At 41.9% G+C, this 22,185-nt stretch overlaps 1 protein-coding gene across 1 annotated transcript; it reads left to right on the forward strand.

Moving 5' to 3' along the window:
• Positions 1-6: 6 nt before the first annotated feature.
• FLVCR1 (feline leukemia virus subgroup C cellular receptor 1) lies at positions 7-9,874 on the forward strand (the record flags this gene model as incomplete). Its single annotated transcript, XM_010087813.1, has 10 exons — positions 7-84; positions 3,318-3,462; positions 4,002-4,142; positions 4,450-4,514; positions 4,765-4,868; positions 6,046-6,156; positions 7,223-7,328; positions 7,543-7,654; positions 8,344-8,411; positions 9,812-9,874. Coding segments are annotated over 10 exons (993 nt in total), but the record flags the coding sequence as incomplete, so codon positions are not given.
• Positions 9,875-22,185: the final 12,311 nt, after the last annotated feature.

Below are 22,185 nucleotides of genomic sequence, written 5' to 3' on the forward strand. Positions count from 1 at the left end.
GGGCTGCCCTCACGCATCGCCTCCGTCTGGTTCGGCCCCACCGAGGTGTCCACCGCTTGCGCCGTGGCCGTGCTGGCCAACCAGGTAGGGGCGGAGGGGGGCGAGGGAGGCTTTGGGGAAGGGAGTTGGCTTTGAGGCTGGTGTGGCCTTGATTTGAAAATGAGTCGCTTAAGGGGGAAAGACCTTTCTGCGTTAAATGGTTATGGGGCAGCATTGGACAGAAGAAGAGTGATGGAGCGGGGGCAAGAGCAGAGGTGCTGTTATGTCCCACCCGCCCCAGCCAGCCGCGCTTGGCAGGACCCTGGCTGTGTGGCAGGACACGGCTTGGAGGACATCGGTCGTGACCCTTGTCAGAAGCTGTCCAGCACCACTTTCTCTTCCTCTTGAGTTTTGACGTTGTTCATCTGACTGAATCCACCACCAGCTGGAGGAGGGTGATGTACATGGACTTTCATGGAGAGCCCCAGTGCCAGCATGTGTTAGTTCCCGCTTTTAAAATACAGCCTCGAATCACTGAGTGCCAGTAGTTGATACCCTGGTGACTCATGAAGTTTTCTGTAACGCTGTGAGAGTTCACATCCCTGTGGGGAGCTGATAACTGAGTCATGGGTTTTCTCCAGCTCCCTGGTCCTGGCCGGTTTCAGAGAGCTGGAACAGGCATATGTGAAAGCACAGGTGAAAATATGATGCTGATGGGTTTTTGTCCTCCCATAGCCTTGTTCTCACCCCTTGCCATTGTCCCTGCTTTTTTGTGGCAACAAAATGTTAAGGTTCCCATCAACATCGCTGGTGCAGGCTGAGGTCATAGGTACAGTTTGGTTAAGGTCACGGGGGATTTGTTTTTCCTTATGTGAGTGTGATGATTTTATGTTTATGCACTTTGGATTATTACACCAGTAATATTAGCATTATGTATTTACAGTTAGGGTTGGTCATTATCTCATATCTGGATGCTTACAGTTTTCCCAGTGCTTTTCCAAAACTGTTTGTTTTTTTTTTTTCCATTGAAGTCTTCCAGTGGACAAGTCAGCAGTCCCTTTTGGACTGAAGACTTTGGGGATTGTTGTTTGGTTGTTCTAGCAGTTGGGCAAAAATTTTGCTTCTGTGTCCTGGATTCAGGTAACAGGTTTCTTTGGCAGCTAAATTTCCACTCTTCCCGACATGCACCAGCCCTCCTAGTAGCAAGGGGGTTTCATTTGTGCAGTATGGTGCCAAGGAACCATCTGGGACTCTCAAACAGATTTACTTGGGTGCTGAGATGTGGGGGTTGAAATGGGGAAGGACAGGAGCAGGAATTTTGTGAACAGGAACTATGAGAAGGATGGACGAGGGAAATGGGAGCAGGGGTGTGAACAAAAGACTTTATTAATTTCCAGAGCACATTCACCTGCAGAAGCTAGGACAGATCTTAGCGTGCTGATGTGCTTGGTGGTCATCTGCCACCTACCTGGGAAATACTTGTGAAACACACAGACAACGTGTGTGTTGTCCCCCTCTTGCAGTCTGGCACAGGGGATGGTGGCTTGTTCTGCAGCTATGCCCTTCCGAACCCCGCTGGCTCAGAGCTGTGTGCTGCATAGGTCTTAGGATCCCAGCCCTGCTTGTGACCTGTGAAGACTGATACAGTGTAAAACAACAGAATTTCTCTGTTCTCAATTTTTGCTTTCTTAAAAAAAAAAAACCTCTCAAAAGCTGGACTGAAAGAGTAGTGAAATGACAAATGAGGCACTTGGGAGTTAGAGGTGAAGTTGTCTGTACATCCCAGTGCAGTTCACTTCTGCATATGCATTATGGTCTCACTGTACTTTTTTAATGGCACAAGGTGAACTGTGTAACAGAATCAGGTTGCTATAACAAACTGGACTCTTGGTCATCTGATTTCTTATCAGATAGTTTTGCATAACTTCAGAGCTACAGCAAACAGGGCTGGGGACTGCAGACAGGGGAAGGACAGAGTAGTTATCAAAAATCAGATCGCACCTGTTATCTCTTGAGAGGCTGATCGTTTCCAGTTGAAACACAAATCACTGGGAATGCAACAAGAGTTGTTAGGAATGCCAGACTTCCACAAGTATTGAGCATCTTAAACTGGGCACACCAGATGCATTGTAACTCACAATCCTGCTGGCCTTAACCTCTCTGGATGTAAAAGGTGAAAAATGGCATTACTTGATTTCTTGGAATGTTGTGGATACTGCATTGGCTCACACTGGGGGAGGAAAAACGTACCTTAAGAGTAGTTGTATACTCAGTTCATGTTTGTAGGGTTCATATAATGAAGGGTGAGGATAAAAAGAAACAAATTATTTAGGTGTGCACTGGATACTGTATAAACCTGATGGTCTGTGGGGAAAAGCAAAACAGCAAAGCCCTCACTGGGCATATGCACAAAGGGCACTTTGTAAGCGTGTTGGCACACCTGTGAGTACTTTCTGAGTGTTGGACTTGCTGCTCTAACAGTCTTTGGTGTTCTTTTTTATTTTTATTTTTTAACTGAAATAGATGCAGGGTTTTTTAGTTAAAAAAAAATAATTCTAACTCTTTAAATGCAATTTCGTTTTGGAGAAGCTGCAGAGAGAAATTGGAGAGTAGTCCAAGACCGTTGTTCCTTCATGTTTTAAAATACTTCATATATATACCCAAAATTTCAGTCCCTCTTTATCTCTTTTTAATACAAAATCAGTTGCTATGTTGGAATTGGCTCCAGATACAAACCCACTACTACTTTATTTTGTGATTTTTCTTTATTTCTGTAACACTAATTGCAGATGCATGTTTTGGTTTTATGTTTCTCGGTAGGGATGCTCCTTTTCTCTTGCTCTTCTCTGCTCTGTCAGTTCTGCAATAAACCTTGCATGTTAGTCTTTATTACTGTAGTGGCAGGATTGTAACATCGAGTGGAGTGTTTTGACTGAGAAAAAGAGAAGACTGTTTCTACAAGAATAGCTGGAATTTTCTGTCATCTCTAGACCTTCCTTGCAGGATGACCCGTACAAATTTATGTACATGCACAGTGTTTTCCTGTGAAGGATTCTTCTGCAAATAAACTTCCTTAATACTTAGTTGTTAAATGTGCTATATACTAGGTGTAATATTGTAGTTTAATTTAGAAATGAAAAGGTTAACACCTGAATTATTGAAGACCTGATTGTGAAATGTCATTGAGAGCAAATGGCTCGGAAGTATGATGCTAAAGGAACACTTTTCCTTCACAGTTTTTTTCGTACTTATGATGATATAAATTCTTGGTAAAGCTTTTCACTTAATTTTTATATTCACAAAGAAATGATTTTTGATTTTCTTCTCTCATTTTACAGCTTGGCACTGCAATTGGTTTTTTGTTGCCACCTGTTTTGGTTCCAAATACACCTAATGACTTCGATCTAATGGCACATAACATCAGCATCATGTTCTATGGAACAGCGATAGTGTCCACACTTTTGTTCTTCTTAGCGGGAGTTGGTAAGTGTTCTGTTCTTGTAATTTGAACAGTGACCATAGGGAGTGTTTACATCATCTCACTTCAAGCATCTGACTTTGCTCAACATAGTTGAGGTTACATTTTCTCAGGTTTACTTGTGTTTGCTTATCTGTTGTGCCAGGGTTAAGCAACAACCAATTTCCTCTATGTCGTGTTTCACCTGGAACAACCCTGCCCAGGATATGTAGCTCACTTCAGCTTTTTGATACCATTTGCGGGCACATTATGCTATAATATGGTATCTGTTTCTTGTTCTTACAATTCAAATGCGAAGGTCTAGACACGTTGCAGATGAAGTCTGTGTTTGACCATATGTTGGTAGCAATCAGACATGACCAAGTAATTAGTGCATCCATCATGTCTTAATTCTTCCATGGGGAAAATCTAGAATATTTTTACATGGAAGTGTTATAAACCACAAATTAAACTTGAGAAATTAATCAAACTGAAACACTTCAAAAAGAAAAAGCATTAGTCTGGTAAAGACAAATCAAAATTGTTCCTTCTTCTTTTTCCCCAGTGTTTGAAGAAAAGCCCAAATACCCTCCTAGTCACTCTCAAGCAGTCCTGCAAACTATGCCTCCTGAGGAGTACTCCTACAAGCAGTCAATTATAAACTTGTTCAAAAACATTCCATTTGTACTTTTACTGATCAGTTACGGTAAGTGGTGCTGTCTGGCTGTAGTCTGTCAGAGCAGTCGAATGTGTGCCGGAAGCAAATCGAGTTGTAGTTGTGGTGGTGGTTGCTTAGGGGTAACGGAGTGCCAAACTTTTACATACTCAGCATCCAGTGCTGGGAAATCCGAAAGGATTCAAAACACCATTTGTAGGTCTGGTGAAGAGGTTTTACTGGCTGATAAATGGTCTTGCCTCTGATGTGAGTCTTAAATATCAGAAGATTAACTCTGATCTAGCAGATCTGTGTGGCTACACCTGGAATGACTGAAGCTTTTCTTTTGGTACTGCAGGTATTATGACTGGGGCATTTTATTCTGTCTCCACGCTATTAAACCAGATGATAGTAACTCATGAGGTAAGCTTCTGGGGATGTTAGTTGTTTGGGTTTTTTTACTGTACATTTACAGAGGTGATGTTTATTATTATGTAGGTGCTATGTGTGCTCAGACGTTTGGTTTCCTTTATACCCCCCTACAGTTTCTTGCACCATACAGCTATGGGAGTCATAGGAATGTTTGTTTGCTCTTATGACTGCCAAGAGGTCTGAACTTGACTCTGAGTGGAAGCAAGTTATTAATGAGCACCATATAAATATTTGTTGAAAGGGAGAAGAAGTGAACGCTGGGAGAATTGGCTTGACACTGGTGGTGGCAGGAATGGTGGGTTCGATTATTTGTGGTTTGTGGCTGGATTACACTAAAACATACAAGTAAGTGTGGGTAGGCATGTATGGGGTTAGGGGCAGGAGAGCGGTGCAATTGCATTGGAAAAATACTGCAGCGTAAGGGCTGAAGTGAACTGATGATAAAATGCAGTTCATCCCTGATCTTTAGCAGCCTTGGTGGAGACAAGTTTCTGAGGCTACAGCAAAAGTTTGTCGCTCTGATTGGTTCTTGGCCAAAAGAAATCAGAGAGGAAAATGCAAAGATGCGAAAGGGTTTTCCATCTATTCCTGTCTCTGCAGGAGTGTAATGCTAACAGGGAAGGCACCGTATGTCCTATGTACAGTGGCCATGTGGCCCACTGGGCTCCTTTTCCTGGGAAAGCATAAAGGCTCAAAACCTACACTGCATTGTCTTGTAAAATGGACAGTTGATGGAGTCTCTTTTTTTTTTTTTTGGTACTACTCCTGGGCCTATTAGTAAGCATAACATTTGCTTTGATTCAGGGGATGAGCATGGAGCAGAACTCTGTTGTGGGGTAGGAGCTCCTGGGTCCATCAGCTATGGCGTGGTGCCCACCAGGGGTGGACAGTGCCCTGAAGCAGTGCTTGTGGTAGAGAAGTTCTCTCCTGGTGACTCTTGGGACATTATGTGCAAGAGTTCTAGAAACTTAATGGGTGTTAATGCTGTAGATTGGCTTTGTTTCTGCATGTGTTTTGGCTTATAAATAAGTGATATGTCCTTTAATATTTTGAGTGACATCCCTTATTCCAGATTTAAAATAAACATAACATTGTAATGAGACTTGTTTGACTTGCCTTTTAGGCTGACTTTTGTCGATAACAGTATTCAATTTGTCTGCTCCTGTATTGATCTTTGTATAGTGAGCAGTGCTGCACAATGGCCAAGCGGTACAACACAGCAGAGAACTAAGTCTTGAGGTAATAGTATCTGCTGTGATTGTCCACTCTTTTGAGAGTATGAGCAAGCCTCTTAGCCTTGAGTGAAGCAGCCATATAACCAAGGCAATAAAGAGTTCAGGAAGGGATATGTTCTCGTTGCATGATATGTTTGCATCAGAATTACATGAAGCAAATTTGATAGCTGTAGAATGTCAGTTGTTATAGAGGAAATAATGTTCATGTTACTTTTCCATGCTTTAGCAAGGTACCATGACTTTATGTTAACAATGTTAATTTTTTTTTTTTTTTGGTTGGGTTGCAGGCAAACTACTTTGATTGTTTACATTCTTTCTTTCATCGGGTTGCTGGTATTTACTTTTACCTTGGACCTCGGATACCTTATAGTAGTGTTCGTGACTGGAGGAGTACTTGGGTGAGCAATTAAAGAGGACTAGAAGACTTACTGCAGTTCTGTTCAGAAACAATATTTAACTGTTTTAACTAAATGATTCTACTGTATATTCTGTCACCATGCTCTCAGCCTGTGCCTATAACTCACAGTACAGATAGGGTTTACTAGGGATTCACCTTTTGTTACATCAGAATAAATCTGAAGTAACTCACTTTTCAGTTGATTTAATTTAACATTTTTATGGACCTAACAGAAGTCTGTACGTGGTTGATTTGTTTGGTTCCAATTTAAAAAGCTGTCTGCCGTAAGGTTGAATCTTTGGATAAGATACAGTGGATAAGTAATTAGAGTTTAACTGAACAAATCTAGGAAGACTGGCTTCCGTGCGTTTGATTAAGCTATATTTTGATAGCCCAGGTGACATGCTGGATGCTTTGTTTGCTTGGAAGAGCATGAGCACTTCTCATAGCTACATAACCTAAAGGCCCAAAAAGGTGCTGAGGGAATGGTGCTGTATCCAGACACGGCAGTCAAGGTGGAGCCAGAAATGCCTTGAGAGTTTCTGTTTAAAAAATGATCAGCTAACTTCAACTGCATTAAGCCCCTGCTCTTCTGTCACCCATCAGTCCCCTCAGCTTCTTCCACAGCAACTTCTAGCAGCCCTTCCAGTGTTCAGCCTCGCTCCCTACAGATGGTCTTCTTTTTGTCCTCCAGCATGGATGTTTGGGCTGATCAAATTATGATGTTCAGGGGTGTCTTTCATTTGAAAGCAATTGGCTTCAGTTATGGAGTGGCTTGTGGACTGGTCAGAGAGGGTTGTTTCATATGTACGGAGTGGAGTGCAGGTGGTTATGGGAGACAAAAAGAGACCTCTAAATACACCTCTAAAAAGAGAGATGTATGGCTAAAATTGTTGGATGAGGTTGAGGGAATGAGGCAGGCAAAGCAAGTATTGAATCATGTTAGATCTTGAAAACAGTTCAGAATACCAGCTTATTCATAATAGCATGTGTTTATGTTTGATTTTCTTAGCTGTAGTAATAGATGAAGGCCACACCTGTCATCCTCTCATTCTCTTCTTCAACAGGTTCTTCATGACTGGCTATCTCCCACTTGGGTTTGAATTTGCTGTGGAAATTACATACCCAGAGCCTGAAGGCACTTCCTCAGGTCTCCTTAATGCATCAGCACAGGTTATATCATTTTATTTCTTCAAGTGAAGTAATGTTCAGGAAGGCCACTCTGCTTGAATCTAAGAAGGCTTTCTTAGGCTTGGCTACTAAGTCTCTGTTGTGTTGCTATAGTCTTAATTTTTTAAATTTGGTTTCTATAAGATGTCACTTGAAACTTTGCAAGGTAAAGTGATGACCCTTCTCTTCCCTGATGAAGTGACTTGTTTGTTCATAGATATTTGGAATTGTCTTTACACTTGTTCAAGGAAAACTCATAACAGACTACAGTGCCCGTGCAGGAAACCTCTTTCTTTGTGCTTGGATTTTTGTGGGCATTATCTTAACAGGTAATTAATCAGAAATGTAAGTAATGATTTCTCTTTAGTGTAAAAATGTGAAGGTTTTTTTGAGATAGTGAATTTTTGGGTAGTTTTTAGATGTCTCTGATATCTAGGATTTAAAGATGTGGATTCCTGTCCAGGCTGAGGATGAAAGTTATAATTGCAGAGTTACCAGGGTTTTTTTGCTTTGTTTTTAATTTTAAATACTTGCTGTGCGCACACCCTTTGTTTTAAGGATGATGTTGCTAATATATGGACAGCCATCTGTCACCCATTTCTTGAGTCATGTCTTGAATGAGGCAGACGTCTATCTCCAGAGTAGGATAGTAAATGTAAACGAATACGTAAATGGAGACAGTTCGCAGTTTTCCAAATGCAAGAAACTGCTTATGTATTCCTAAACTGTACCAGTAACTTACACATGCTGGTACTTACAAATGAGCTGAAAGTGCCAAAGCCATCCAGCTTTACTTTAAGTACTCATGGTTTAAAAGCTTTTATTATCATTTTCTGTGTGTGCTTTGTGAGGAGCAAGTTCAAATTGTCAGTAAGTTCAAATTGCAAAAGAGTGAATACAGGTATTTTGAATATGTGCTGAAAGCAGCTTCTGTGTGCTTGAACTGTACAAACATTTCCCTTGAAATGTATGTCATTGCAAAGTTGTGAACCAGCTTTCTCTTTATGTTTTGTTTCAGCCTTAATAAAATCAGATTTGCGAAGACACAATGTGAATTTAGGGATTATGAATTTGGATGTTAAAGCTGTAAGTGGTGATTCTTTTACTGTGATTGTATTACCGTACTTGAATGCTTGGCTTCTACTGGCATAATAATATTAACAGCAAAAGAGTACTTATAATATGACTGTTTCCATGCTGTTTTGAAACAACAGAGCCCCATGGAAGGCTGCCCTCAGATATCTGTTTCTCAGTTTAGCTCCCATGAAAAAAACTGAAAGACCTTCTGCTCTCAGATTTTCCTTAATTTTAAGTGGCTAATATTGAATCTCTGATTTTATTGCTTGAATCTTGCTTTTTTCATATTTGCAAGTAGCATTGTAAATTGTGAAGCCTTTTTGTGTATTAGGTTGGAGGGCTGTGCTGTAGACTACGTATTTTGTTTAAAATACCTGCAGTCCCTTTAGGTGAAGGCAGTGTCTGATGAACAGAAGTCACGCTGCAGTTTCTGTACTGTGCTGCATGAAGAGCTGGGCCTGTTCTTCTGCTGAGCACCCTCTCAGTTTAAATGAAGAGTGAGCACAGCACTTTCTGCTGTTTAGGAGGTCCCGAAACCATGTTTCAGCAGCTTTTCCAAATTATCACAGTCACTAGTGGAAATAAGGCTGACATTGAAAACTTTTCACTGCTGTGGGTTTTTTGATTGTTTGGATCAAGATAAACAGCTTTTTGCAAGATCCTCTGTCACGCTTCTTTTTATATGTAGGTGTCTTGCATATACTGCAGCTTTTTGGTCATCTGCCATCATGTGTGCACTGTTAGCATCTGCCTAAAGGTTCGGAAACTTCCAAAGTGGTGCTATGTGAGCTAACATGAACCTGAAACCTGTGCAGCTGTGTGTGCACGCTGTGGCATCCTGTGGGTTTACCAGCCTGGGTCGGGGCTGTCTCAGGGATGTACATGCTGACTATAGGAAGTGGTCCATGACTTGTCAGTTTGCCATTATCACCTTGTTCATTAGCCTAGCTGTGGCACAACTTCATTTATATTAGCCACAATAAAAGAAAAGCCTGGAGTCCTTGCCCTGGTATTACCATAATTAATTGAGAGTTGCCTGTGTTAATAAGGTACAGTAGCACTTTGATACCAAACCTGGATCATCAAGATTCTATGGTGTTTAAATGTAACGGAGAAAAGAAATGAAAGCTGATCTCCACATGATGAATATCTATATGCTGTAAATGTATACTTTAGAGTTATACTAAGAAATTCAATTCTGTGGGGTTTTTTTGGTTTGGGTTTTTTTTTTCTTCATTGTGGAGAGAAGGGAAAATAGGGCTTTCCATAAATGCCTGATTTCACTAATTAACTACATAGACTGTTGGGGTCTAACCTAAAAATTACCTAAGAATACTGAGGTTGGGAATAGCTTCTGCTGAATAGCAGCTTAATTCCTGCTTTTTTTTTTTTTTTTTTCCCCTCTCCAGGTGCCAGTTGAGAGTCCCGTAGAAGCTGAAAGTACTACATTAAAAATTCAGTCAGCTTTATAAAGCTGAAAGAAGGTGACTTAGAAACGCACAAGTTTGGTTGGATACTGAACAATATTAATTAGTGTTATCACTGGATTTGTGTGTATGAGTAGTAAAGTGTGTTTGGTGATATTGGTGGTAGTTATAGGGTGGAAACTATGAAGATGCTCAGTTCATTTTGCCCAAGATGCAAACAACTCATCTTTGTATGGAATATTTATTTTAACAGTTTTCGAGTTTTGCAGTTTCATTAGTAAAGAACTGTGTGAATACTCTCCACACTAGGGAGACATGTATATTCAGGATGCATACTTGAAAAAAATCTGTAATCCTGAAGTACAGTCATTGTGATCAGAAGTATCTAATCTTCTTTTTCCCAAAGAATTGAGAGGTAGTTAATTTCTTGTTCGCTCTTTGCTAGTGCATGTGGAAAGTCAGAGCATTGGTAGCTGCACAGCTGGAGGATGTTCACAAGTTCCTTTTTTTAAATGTATCTATATTTTTAATATAAACCAATGGTTCCTTATGGAAAACTGTCTATAGCACAATACTGAAAACAAGAGATGACTGCAAATGTGTGTGTTTCGTACTGGCATCTGACATTTCTTTTGCCTTGAAACTTCTTGATAGATATCAGAAGGCAGATAAGAGAAAACACTGTCTTATAGATTCATTGTAACATTTCCAGGGAGATTTAAAGAGTTTCCCAGTAATTAAATTGAAGAAAAACATCTCTTATTAAATGCAGTAAAAAGGAGAAGTAAGACCTTTGATATCTCTACTGTGAAGTATTTATAGGCAATGGAACACTACCACACAGGTTGCCTCCACGGAATATTTTGAGTGCTTTCTCAGTTAAAGTGAGAGGAGTATGTGTTTACAAAGAGCTGGTGCCTTTACTTTGTAAAGAAGATCCTTGCTTCATCTTAAGTTTAATCAGTGCTGCTGAAGAAATTCCATTTTTTGTGTTAAACCTCCTCTGAATATGTGTGGAGTACCAGAGAATGTGTTCTGTCCTTTTTTGCATTTATTTCTCTGCGCTATGAATTGTATAATTTTCGTGCTTGTGTAACTTAAATCATATATTTTGCAGCTTGTTAAAAGCTGTGAGGATGACTTAAAGGAAAATAGTGATATTTCACTTTGGTGAAATATTTGCTGTTTATATCGTGCATCTTAGCTACAAAAGGAGCAGACTTCATTGACCTTCACCTTGTGTTATTAGGTTTGTCTGAGTTTGGGATGTGGATTTCTCACTGCAGTGCTTGTGAAAATATTCTCCTTTACCTTGTACTCTATCGACACACCTACAGAATTGATATCACTGCAATAATACCAAGGCTCTACTATTACTGAAAAAGTCAGGCCTGAGTTAATAGACTTTCTGCAAACATTTAAGCTTTAGTAGCCTTTGAGTTGAGCCTGCAGGTACAGTACCATCAATGATGCTGTCTCTTTGAGTTCCCACAGACGTAGTGCTATGCAGAAGGTGGAATCCTACTCACAGTTTTCCATGGATTGTCACAGTTGGGTATGGGGAACTTTGTAATTCCAAGATAGTCTTTTGGTATGATAAGTATCATTAACTGCTTTTCTTTTCTGTGTTTCACTGTAGATTTAGAGAATCCCTTTATATAAAAAGGACCCTGTAAACTTAGCTTTCTAAACTTAGCCTCTTGACCTGATGATCCTAATTTAACATTTTCTGTGATAGATGCTTCAGACATGGGAAAAATGAATGGCAATATACATATCAGAATAAGCTGGGCTTGGAACACTCGCCTTTCAAAAAAGGGTCCATGTCTCTTTGGCAGGTCCAGTGCTAGAGAGAAAGTGGGCACACCTTGCTGCTTCTGGAGAGGCGAGCTCTACAAGAAGAGTCCTCTGGTGAGATGGCCGAATATAGGCAAAGTAACTCATAGCCAAATGGCAGGCAAGGGTATAGGACTGGCAGTAGAGATGCTTTCATTATGTCAGTTCTTTATATTTAATGACGTGCTGTGATATAAGCTGCCCCATTAGGGGATGTACATGTTTTCAGCCTGAGTGAGCGAAGTGTAAGTTCCTGTCTTTTGATATCTATGCTGGCTTTTCCCTTTGGAAAAATTATAATAATGTGTGCCAAAGTAGATACGTTCTTCCATGAGGTGCAGATTCAGTAAATATTTATGTTCATGGCCCATGGCTGCTTTTTACTTCTGCTGTTTCAAAATCTTAACAAGAGAATATCTTTGGAGTTTTGAGGACGTATTTTCAAATGTCCAGTAGAAAGTCCTCGGCAGTATCTGGAATGCTTTCTGAAATGTCCAATACACACTGTTAAAATTCAAAGATTGAGCTTTTTTCTTCCTTTTTAAAATTCGTTTTTTAATTCCTTTCCTCACTACTAGTTTCCAGTTTCTTTAGTTATGTTCAGATGATTATTGAAAAAATATTCTAGCCCTTTTGGCTCCTTGTGTTTTTTATCTTCTGCCAAATTACATGGCTACCCTCTGAAAAGGTCCAAACAAGATTTTGACATGCTGGAAACCCTGCTGGGTGCCTGAAAAGAAAATATTCCTAATAACAAAGGCTTAATTACATCCTGGATTTAATACTCCCCCTCTAAAAGGAGCTTGTAAGTTGGAAACCTGTGAGCTGTTTCCAGGCAATGATAAAATATTTAAATAAAAGCCTCAGCAGCACAATAAAGAGCAAATAAAGAACAAACCAGTATTTTATGCAATAATCTTATAATCTGTCTGTCAAGAAACTGAGGTTCTAGCTCATGCCAGAAATAAGTTTGGGGTAGTTGGGGCTTTGGTCTTTTTGCTTTTAATTTTTGTTTTAAACAAACAACATCTACCCAATCAAACATCCATCTGGAATTGGAAATAGGGTTTCAGACTCTCTTAGCCTGGAGATTCTGGCTGAGCCCTCCAGTAAGAGTAGAGGTAGGGGCTAAAAATTGTAACTGCTTAAAGAGGTAATAGTTTAATTAATGGAATTACATGTCACCTATGAGGGGATGGAGTGGGAAACCAAGTGAGGAGAGGCATCCCAATCCCGTGCATCAGCTTTTGCTTTTCAATTTGCTTTTCTTTTAAGTGCTTCAAGAGAACCTGAGGATGCAAGAGAACTCATGTAATGGTGAGTGTAAGCAACCCAACTTCCCTGGGGCCCACCAGGGTGTGTAATTGCTAACTTTCAGTTACAATATTCAGAGATGAGCCTTTAAAATAACTCTTATCTTTTTGTTTCTTCCAGACCATGTTAAGCTTTTGCTAAGTTCAGTGGGAGACACCCAGAGAACACTGACCCATTTTTATTTAGGATTCCTAACATGGCCTTAAAACTCTCATTTCTGTTGGCTGGGTGTGAAAATAGCAGACCTGTAAGGCATAGTCTGGAATTGCTGCTTTCTTCTTCAGCTTGGTAGCTAAGTCCTTCAGAGTATTATTTTGTGGATGGGTTCTTGTCTTTAATAACATCTCTTTCTGTTGCTGAATGCTCATGTTTAACAAGGAAAAAAGAACAAAGTAGGAAGTAGGAAGAAAAATATGAATCATTTCAGGTTAATAGGGCTTTCCTAACTTCATCCTCGTGGTTATCTCTTTTGTTCAAGACAGTCTGTTATTTCAGAGACAATCACTGGAGTGTGTAATTAGAGCTGCCAGCCCATGTTTCCTAATGCAAAAATGCTTTTTGAGAAATCTTTGGACTATCTTGTGCATCTGCAACCAAGTGAAATTGGGTTAAGCTATAAGCATTTATTGCTTTCATTTTTCATTCTGTGAACTCATGAGTTTTCCTGTGTGAATGGGAACGTGTGACCTTTTCGGTCGCTGTCTTTCATTATGTCTGTGTACCACCTTCTTAAATGTTCTAGGCTGCTAATGATTCACAGACCACAAGCTAAGTTGTTGTATCCCGTGTGATTTCCCCACCACCACCATTTGGTCTGAAGTCTGTGAAGAGGGAGAAGTGATGTTAATGCATGAACTGGAATGAATTGAGCAAAAAATATTAGTAAGAGAAATATATTTCTATGTGAGGCCCATGTTATTTACTGCTCATATTTTTGTTCTTCTTGGGAAGATAGCAAAGATTTTTGCTGTAATGATTTGTTTTTGTTAGTGTCTCATTCTTTGTTTCAAGAGAAAATTAAAAATTTCTTATTATTATTATCTGATTGTGATATTGTACATGTGTGTACATGGGTGGCATAATTCCTCACCATTATATGTTACTAATAAAGTGTATAACGTGTAACTTGATTGGAGCCAAGATTTCAATTTTTGACAGCTGCTAATACAGCTGATGGTCTGAAAAGGATTACTTTTTTCCTTAAAAGCTGCCATTTAATGTATGAAAGTTTTATAAGTTAATGTTCTACTATGTCATTAATAAACATGTACGCACATGTGTATGCAGAGTGCATGTACGCAGGGTATATAAATGTATTATACACAAGAGTGTTGGCTTACAGAGAAATTTTCTCAGGGCATGGAATTAAAGTATTAGCATTAGTAGATGAGGTGCACTCCTCTAGCACAGTGATTTCTCCTTCTTTGCTTTGGAAAAGGTCTGTGGGGAAAAGCAAGTGCAGTTAACACCTAAAGCAGAGTAATCCAGTGTCATCTCCTTAAGGGTAGTGCAAATATTATTTTAATAAAGCACCCAGCTGTAGAGAGTTTATCTGGGGAGAGAGGGTAGAATAACTTCTTGGAGAGGATAGAGTGAGACATTACATTCAGTTATGGCCCAACTTTTGTTTCTAAAATCAGAGTTGTCTTCAGTGGAAGCACAGCAGGATCCTTGTGAACACTATACAAGGGTTCTGTCACTTAGGCTCAGGCATTTAGTGTTGATCCCAAGAACATCAGCTGTGAGCCAGGTAAGTTTGAGGAGCCTGCTTCAAAGAAAGTACACTCACTTTAAGAAAATGTTTGGGGTGGTTTGTTTTTTATCTCCTTTCTCCACAAAACTGGAATTACCTTGGTTATTTTTATATAAGAGATTCTTCACAGGAGGAAGCTGCGGGTGCTGCAGAGCACAGGGAACACAAGGCTTTCGTTGTGAAGCAACACTGGCAGCCAGTTCAGCAGTGGGATGCAGTTGCAGATGCGTTCTTGCTGTGGCTGTATCCCTGTTTAGCATTGCAATTTAAACATTCCCACAGCTGGGGAAGAACAATCACTGCAAGTTATTATTGCCTTAAACTTCATTCTTTGGCAGACAGTCTGTCTAGAAAGAAAACAGCAGGTAAGTGGGAGATGTGAAGCTGTCATGGCTATGATTAGTCAAAGCCATTCTTGAGGGAAAATATTTTTTTGTTGTTGTTTCTATAGCTGGGAGGAGGCGCTATGTATCCAAAACTAACAAGTGTTACCCCTTCCAGAAAGTGATGCAGTTTGTGCATGGATGAGATCCGCATGTGCCTGGCAGAGCAGCTGCTTTCTAGACTGGAAAGGTTTCTTAGAAGCTGACTGGATTTCCTCCCTGCTCTGCTTCACAATGAGCTAACCTTATCTGACCCTGTTCTAAATCAATATTTATATCTTCCATTAAACAACATCTTTCAGAAGACAAAACAATAATAACCTGAACTTTGTAGAAAGGACTCCAGCAGGTATGTTGCAGTAAAAAAAGGCTAAGTACTGGTGGGGCTTAGGCATAGTTACTGATTTGTGAGGCTAGGTAATACCTGCTCAATATCACGTGTGGCCAAAATTCAGCCTCTAGGATGCTGATTTCCAGTGTTTTGTCAATAAACACAGTACTTAGGCCATTAAAAAAGGCTGTAAATAGTATCTAAGTGGTAGTGTCGGAATTGTGGCCTTGCCTTATGAGTTGTAGAAACAGAGACAAGACTCTACAAAAGCTATATTCCATGCAGGTAGAAAACTATCATGAAAGTAACTGGATTTTAAAAAACATTGTTAAAGATGCCTCGTGTGAGCCCAGAAATGCTGTCACTGCAGCTCTGTAGGTTGGAGTTCATCAGCTTCGTAGACAAGACAGTGAGCGCGCATGCTAGTGAGCTGATTTTGGAAAATGCTAAGGTGTAACTAAAAGCCACCTTTCTCCATGCCTAGGTGACTTTGGTTTATGATGTGTGTTTTATCGCTGTAATAGCAATTTCTTGCTGGTTTAACTCTCTTTATGTTCTACCTGTACTTGTGCATGCTTCAAAAATTATGCAGCATGTACTAAACCCAGCTTGTTGGTGAGCAGCATCCTGGTGAGCATGAACCAGGATTAACCCTGGTTCTTAGAGCGTGAGGCTGCTTTGCTGGGAAAAATCCCAGGGAAGTATTCAGGGCTTCAGAATTTTTCCCAGCCTGTGCTGGGCTGAACCAGAAACTTACAGGTTTTTTTTTTCTTTTCCAAATGGGGTAGTCCTGAGGTTGCTCAGATGCTGATCACTAGTTTGGATAAGGTAGAAGAGGTACTGCAGATGACTGCAAAGTTACTTATTCTTTTAGAAATTAAATTCTCCGGATGCTGCCAAGGGAAAAAGAAATTAAAATGTAACAGTGCAGTTTCTAAGCCTGTACATACTGTTTTCTCCATTAATTCCTGGAAGGTAACTTGATTTCTTCCAAATAATTTCATCAGCTAATTCTGAACAACGCTACGGGCGTTAGACAGCATCTACATCCTGTGCTGAATGAAGAGGCGTTGTCCCGCTGAGGTGAGAATGACTCACCCTGGGATCATTAACTGGCTCTGCAGGGCCTAAATTTGTGTGTCTTCTGCTCACAGAGAACAACTGAAATTCACTTAGGGGCCTAATGCCAACAGCTAATGCCTAAAGCCTAGACATCCCATGATTTCTTATCTTGTCCCTGCTCCACAGAAGCTTCAAAAGGGTAAAGAAGCCCTCAGAGGCTCAGAAGCTTGACAGAGTTACCCAAACCAGACTGTTGCCAACAGAGATATGGAGGGAGGTCCATTGGCTTTTGGGGAGCAAAGAGCCCCATGCTCACTGTGATTTTCTTCTGACCTACTCCATCTGCTCAGGCTTGAGCTGCAAGAATCTCACAAGGGTTGAAATGTTCATGTGAACAAGAGGACATAGAGTGTTATGGAGCCTCCTTGAAGTCTGCAGCTTGTGTCATTGCACTTATGATGTTCCTGGTTTTGATTCCAAAGTCTGAAGATGCTCTGTAAGGCTTCTTGAGTTTGCTAGTTACCTCTGAAAATGAATATAATTCGTGTGATGAAAACAAAGTTGACTGAAAAAAAACCCATTTTGCTCCAGATGACTGGTAATTCCTTTAAGAACTTTAAGTTTTTTAATTGACCGCAATATTTGAACTTCAGTCTCACCTTCAGGGGCTCCTGCAGTGTTTTGACTACTGTTCAGTTGTTCTCTAGAGAGGGGGGATCTTAACCTGCAGAGCACTGCCTTCCAAGGAAACTTGAAGTGATGCTTCAGATCAAAAACTCTTTCATGAAATCATCAGTGTTTTGATGATATCTTGTTGTACCATGACACTGAGACCAATGAATCAGGCATATCTATCTTTGCAGGTTTCACACAGCACCTAATTTCAAGGGCTTGTGGTTTCTGGGCTTGTGACATGTTCTGTTGCTAAACTTAATCACTTTTTCAGTCCACTTTCAAGCACTGCCTGGAGAGACAATGCATTTGAGGAGAACGTTTGTTCAGAGCATTTCCCAACCAGCGTCATACTGTTCCTAGAGGGCACAGGGTATCCCATAACAGAACTATGTGGCTTAATCGATTTCTAAACAGCACCAACAATTGTACTTCTAATCTCAAGCAGGCAGGGGTTTTATTGCAGCACACTCCTCTCTGTGCAGGCGGGGATGACTCAGGTGCTCACTTGGCATTGGACTTAAGTCCTGACTCTCACCTTTGGTACTACTGCCAGCAGCTCTCCTGTGACAAGGGCTGCGGGTGCTGATGACTGCTGAAAAGAGATTGCGTTTCTAGTAACAGATTTTTTTTTAGCCACTGCCTTTCTTTACTATCTGTACTTTTATTATGCAGTTCCCCTGAAAAAAAAGTGATTGTTCTGGGTAGTTTACCCTCTGACTAAAAGTTAAAGAAGAAGTAATTAGTCCAAAAATGGATTTCAGAGATTTATGGAAGGTTACTTGGTGTTTCCTTGTTTTTATAAGCAGAATTTGCTGTGGAGACCAAATCATGTGATACGCAGCAAGTAAGACCTTTGCAGCAAACTGTATTGATGTAATTATTTCCCCAACCTAGAGAAATATCTGAGATTGAAACTTTGGAACAAGACAGAAGGAGAAAGCAGGCTAATAGGGACACTGACGTTGTACCACTTGGAAACAACAGTTTTATCTGTATCCGATGCTATCAGTTGTAGATCAGGGTGAGGTGACATAAGTATGGAAGAGGAAGGGCTATTTCACTGGCAGCAAAGGGTCAGGTCAGGTAGGACATGCTGACCTGCAATGGGGGCTGCAAAGAGAAAACTTGCAAACCAGCTTTGGAAGAGATTTGATTTATAGGCTTTTCCTGCTGCTACTTTGAGCGTTTTTTTTAATGCTGGAAATCTTGCCTGTTGGATTAGGCAGAGATCAAGTGGAACCTGGTTGAACAAACCCATCTAAAATAAACACTGTAATGATTTGCTGCAGTGGAATTACTGCAGGAGGTCCTGGACTTGCTCAGGCAGAAATGAAGAGAGATTGCTGATGTTCTTCATTGCCAAGGCCAAACCAGGTGATGGCTGTTTTTTCTGATAGATCATTGCAAAATAAATAGTGTGTTAAGAGTTTCCAGAAAGGGCTACCTTGGGGAAAGCTCCAGGGAAGCACACCCTCAAGCATTCCTTTTATAGCTTGCTTTTTTTTTTTTTAAGTCTGCTTTACATATTTATTTTCCTAATGATCACACTGATGAATACATAAAGTTTTCGTTCTTAGTGATTACGCAAATGACTCCTGCAAACTTGCATCATATTACCATGGTTACATCCTTATCACAGTTTAACCTTGCATTTCATTACTGAACAAATCCCATTCCAGCATAACTTCTAGTTTAGGAAAAAGCCCCAAACAAACAAGTTTGTTTTTCCTTTCCAAGGACCAAGCAAGGTCGTTAGGGTCTTTTCAGGAAATGGGCTAATGTTTGCATAGCAAAAATGCAGTTCACTTACAGTGGGGAAAACTTTCTCCTGCTTCCCTTCTGCAAAGCTGAAGAACCTTTGTAGGATTAACCATTTTGGACTGCTGCTGCTTTTCTGGACATACAGTGATTCCTAAATTCAGAAAAGGCCATTAAGATCACTTGGCCCTGCTCTAGCAGAACAGTGTGCCCAAGCTGGGGACATCTGTAAGGTGCCCAGGCTTCAGGCTTTTGCACTGACCGATGCCAGCCAGAGGTACTGGGCATATTTTCTGCTCCACCAGTAACCAACCTGCCACTCATATGCTGCTAGCATCTACTTTTGCTGATCTGGGTAGCAGCACAGGTCCAAATCTACTGTGCTGCCACTGATTTGCATGTGTGATCTACCTGCAGAGCAGGAGCAGGAGCATGGGCTGTGTGTGAGACCTCACAGGCACTCATCACACCAGTGGTCCATTCCCCAGCAAAGCCGGCAGGACCTTCCCCTGCCTTGCCACAGCTCCCTGTCACTGGCTGGGGAACCTTTCTCCTGCTCGCTCCTAGCACCTGCACCAAGCCAGCAAGAGGGGCTGCTTGGAAACAATAGGTAATAGAAGCAATAGAGGTTTTCCCAAATGAGCCCAAATAAATACATAAATTAGCTGTCTCTGTGCGTATGGAATATCACAGGGCAGTGAGGATTTGCTATGTGGCAGGGCTGAATTCGTTGCTGTGTGCAAGAAGATGCTTGCTGGGAAGGGGCTAGTGGGACTCCTTGGAGGGTGATGCTTTTGGAGAAGAAATCTTCTTGGAAAAAAGTGCCGATGCTGATATCACCTTGCTGCCATGGTACAATTATGAGCAGTTAATTTTCCCGCAGTTGGTTGTGTAATTGTTCTGCAGGGCCTTTTGAATGATGCATTTAAATTAATCTGCAATTCGAAATAATGAAGGTTAAAACCCTCTTACGTGACTTTATGATCAAACCAGTTCCCTTGACCCAGGAAGCAGCTGTGGTAGCAACAAGGTCTGCATTAGGAACAAGAAGGTAGGTTCGAGGTGTTACTCAGAGCTAGCTTTAGAAAGGCACCTCCAGGCACTGCCTCCGGCAGTCTGCAGCAGGGGCTCCAGGGGGCATGGGGAAGGGCAGCACCGGGAGGGTGGAGGCAGAGATTCGTGGCTCTGCTGAGCGTTACGATATAAAAATTAGGTGGTCCTGCAATGTGAAAGCCATCAGATGCTGAGGGGATGCAAGGGGGGGACAGTGCATATCCCACCCTGCTCTTACCTTCAATGGCTGTTCAAAACCAATACTGGTGAGGGCTTGGGCTAAACCAAGGCAGCATTAGTCTATTTTTACTTTTAATTTGTAGCTGGGAAAAAGGTAATTAAGGCTTTCCCTTAGCTCTAGGGACTTGGGGACTCTGCTTTTATCCCCTTACGCTGTCGTTTCAAAGTTGCAGTTCTCTTCAGGACCTCAGCCAACTTCTGCACTGCCTGTCCAGCCCACAGCTGGGCTCGGACACACTGGCTGGCCTCTGGGAGGATGACTTGTCCTTCTTCAGCCTGAGCATCAAGAAGGATCTGGCAAGATTTTTTTTCTTTTGGTCCTGATGGGAAGGGGCCTGGGTGCTGTGAAATGCCAGCAGAGGACAGGGCTGTGGTGTCCCAGCCTTGCCATGCCCCTTACCTGCCTGGCCAGGGAGAGTCCTTACCTGTGGCGCAGATCATGCCCTGATGTGGTGGATGCAGAAGGCTTTGGGCTGCAAAGAACGTGGCATAACTCTGGTCTTCACATTTCAGGGTGGCTAACAAGTGGGTGGCTGTAGGGAAGCATGATCTGAGTGTTCCTGGCTGCTCTGGGCAATGAACAAGGCTCTGTGACATACGTGACTGCCAGCTTGTGTATCAGCATCCCTTATGATGACTTTCTGCTGCGCAATCTCAACACTCCGGGCTCTGTCACACACAGCGTGCCCCTGGGCTGCTCACACATGGCTGCCAGCACCTGCCTAGTCCCATTAGTCCTAAGATCCTGGTCTGAATGATTTTCAAGCTTTCCCTTGGCACTGCTCCAGCAAACTTGCAGACTTCCCCAGCCTCTGTTTCCTCCCGCTGCCTTGCCTGAGCCTCCCTCTGCTCCTCTGGAGCCCTCTCCTCCATGGCTGCAGCCATCTGCAGCCTCTCTGGGTCTCTGTGCTTCATCAGCTCCCATCTGGAGCTCATCTCAGTGCTCTCACATCTCACTGATGTGCAGGCTCGTCTGGGCTCCAGGAGAGCCGGACTGCACTTCCCCTGGGATCCTGCTCCAAAACTCAGCGAAACCTGCCCCTTCGTTGCCTCGCCAAACGCCAGGGCGGTGGGGGGGGGGGGAGGGAATGCAGATGGCCTCTGGCAGGCACAGGGGTACATTTGCCCTCTGGTTGCAGTATTTACCTGATTGTTAGGGAAATACAGGACATAGCTGAGAAGGTGAAGACTCGACAGCAGCTCTAAACCCTCTCAGACCTTTTCTCCTCTCCCCCAATTTGTGTTGCTATTTACACCCTGAGCCCCCATGTTCAGCTTGTGGGGGTTCCAAGAGCAAAGTCTCCTGGGCTGAAGCATGATGCTGGGCAAGCTGTGTGAGCTGAAGCCTATCATTTCCTTTAGCTGGTGGAACAGCCTTTCTCCGGTCTCCCTGATGTTAAACATCCTGATGAGATTCAGGTACGCTGTGTGGCCAGGATGTGGTGGAGAAGATTACTGGTAGGACTCACAGAGATGTAAACTCCTGTGGAGAGTGATTAGCAACTCAACATACACCCCGTGGCTCTTGAGAGCCTTCAGGAAGCTGATGAGGGCACTGGAGAGATTTACTTATGGCAAGAGATGAAAATGAGGACATGCACAGCTACATGCCCAGCCTGGCTGGGAGCACGGGAGATCAGAGCGGTGGCGTTATCTCTGTGCACGGCCAGGGGGTGGAAAGAACATTTTTCAGACTAGTATTAGTTTCTGATGTGGAGTAATCTCCAGCTCTAGGAATTGTATTAGGTTGACACAGTTGTGCTTGATATAAAGGACTAAAAACCCCCCTCTGAGCTTGGAAATAAGCATCAGGGATCCCTTCAAGCTGGGATCTTGCTGCCAGCACCGTAACACTCAACTGTTAACAACGAATTTCCCAGCGCCGTTAGGAAGAACGGAACAGCCCAGGTCTCTTCGATGAAGAGTTTCATCTTCAGAGGCCACTCACGCA

The sequence above is a fragment of the Pterocles gutturalis genome, unplaced genomic scaffold, assembly GCF_000699245.1.
Source record: "Pterocles gutturalis isolate BGI_N339 unplaced genomic scaffold, ASM69924v1 scaffold32676, whole genome shotgun sequence".
Taxonomy (NCBI): domain Eukaryota; kingdom Metazoa; phylum Chordata; class Aves; order Pterocliformes; family Pteroclidae; genus Pterocles; species Pterocles gutturalis.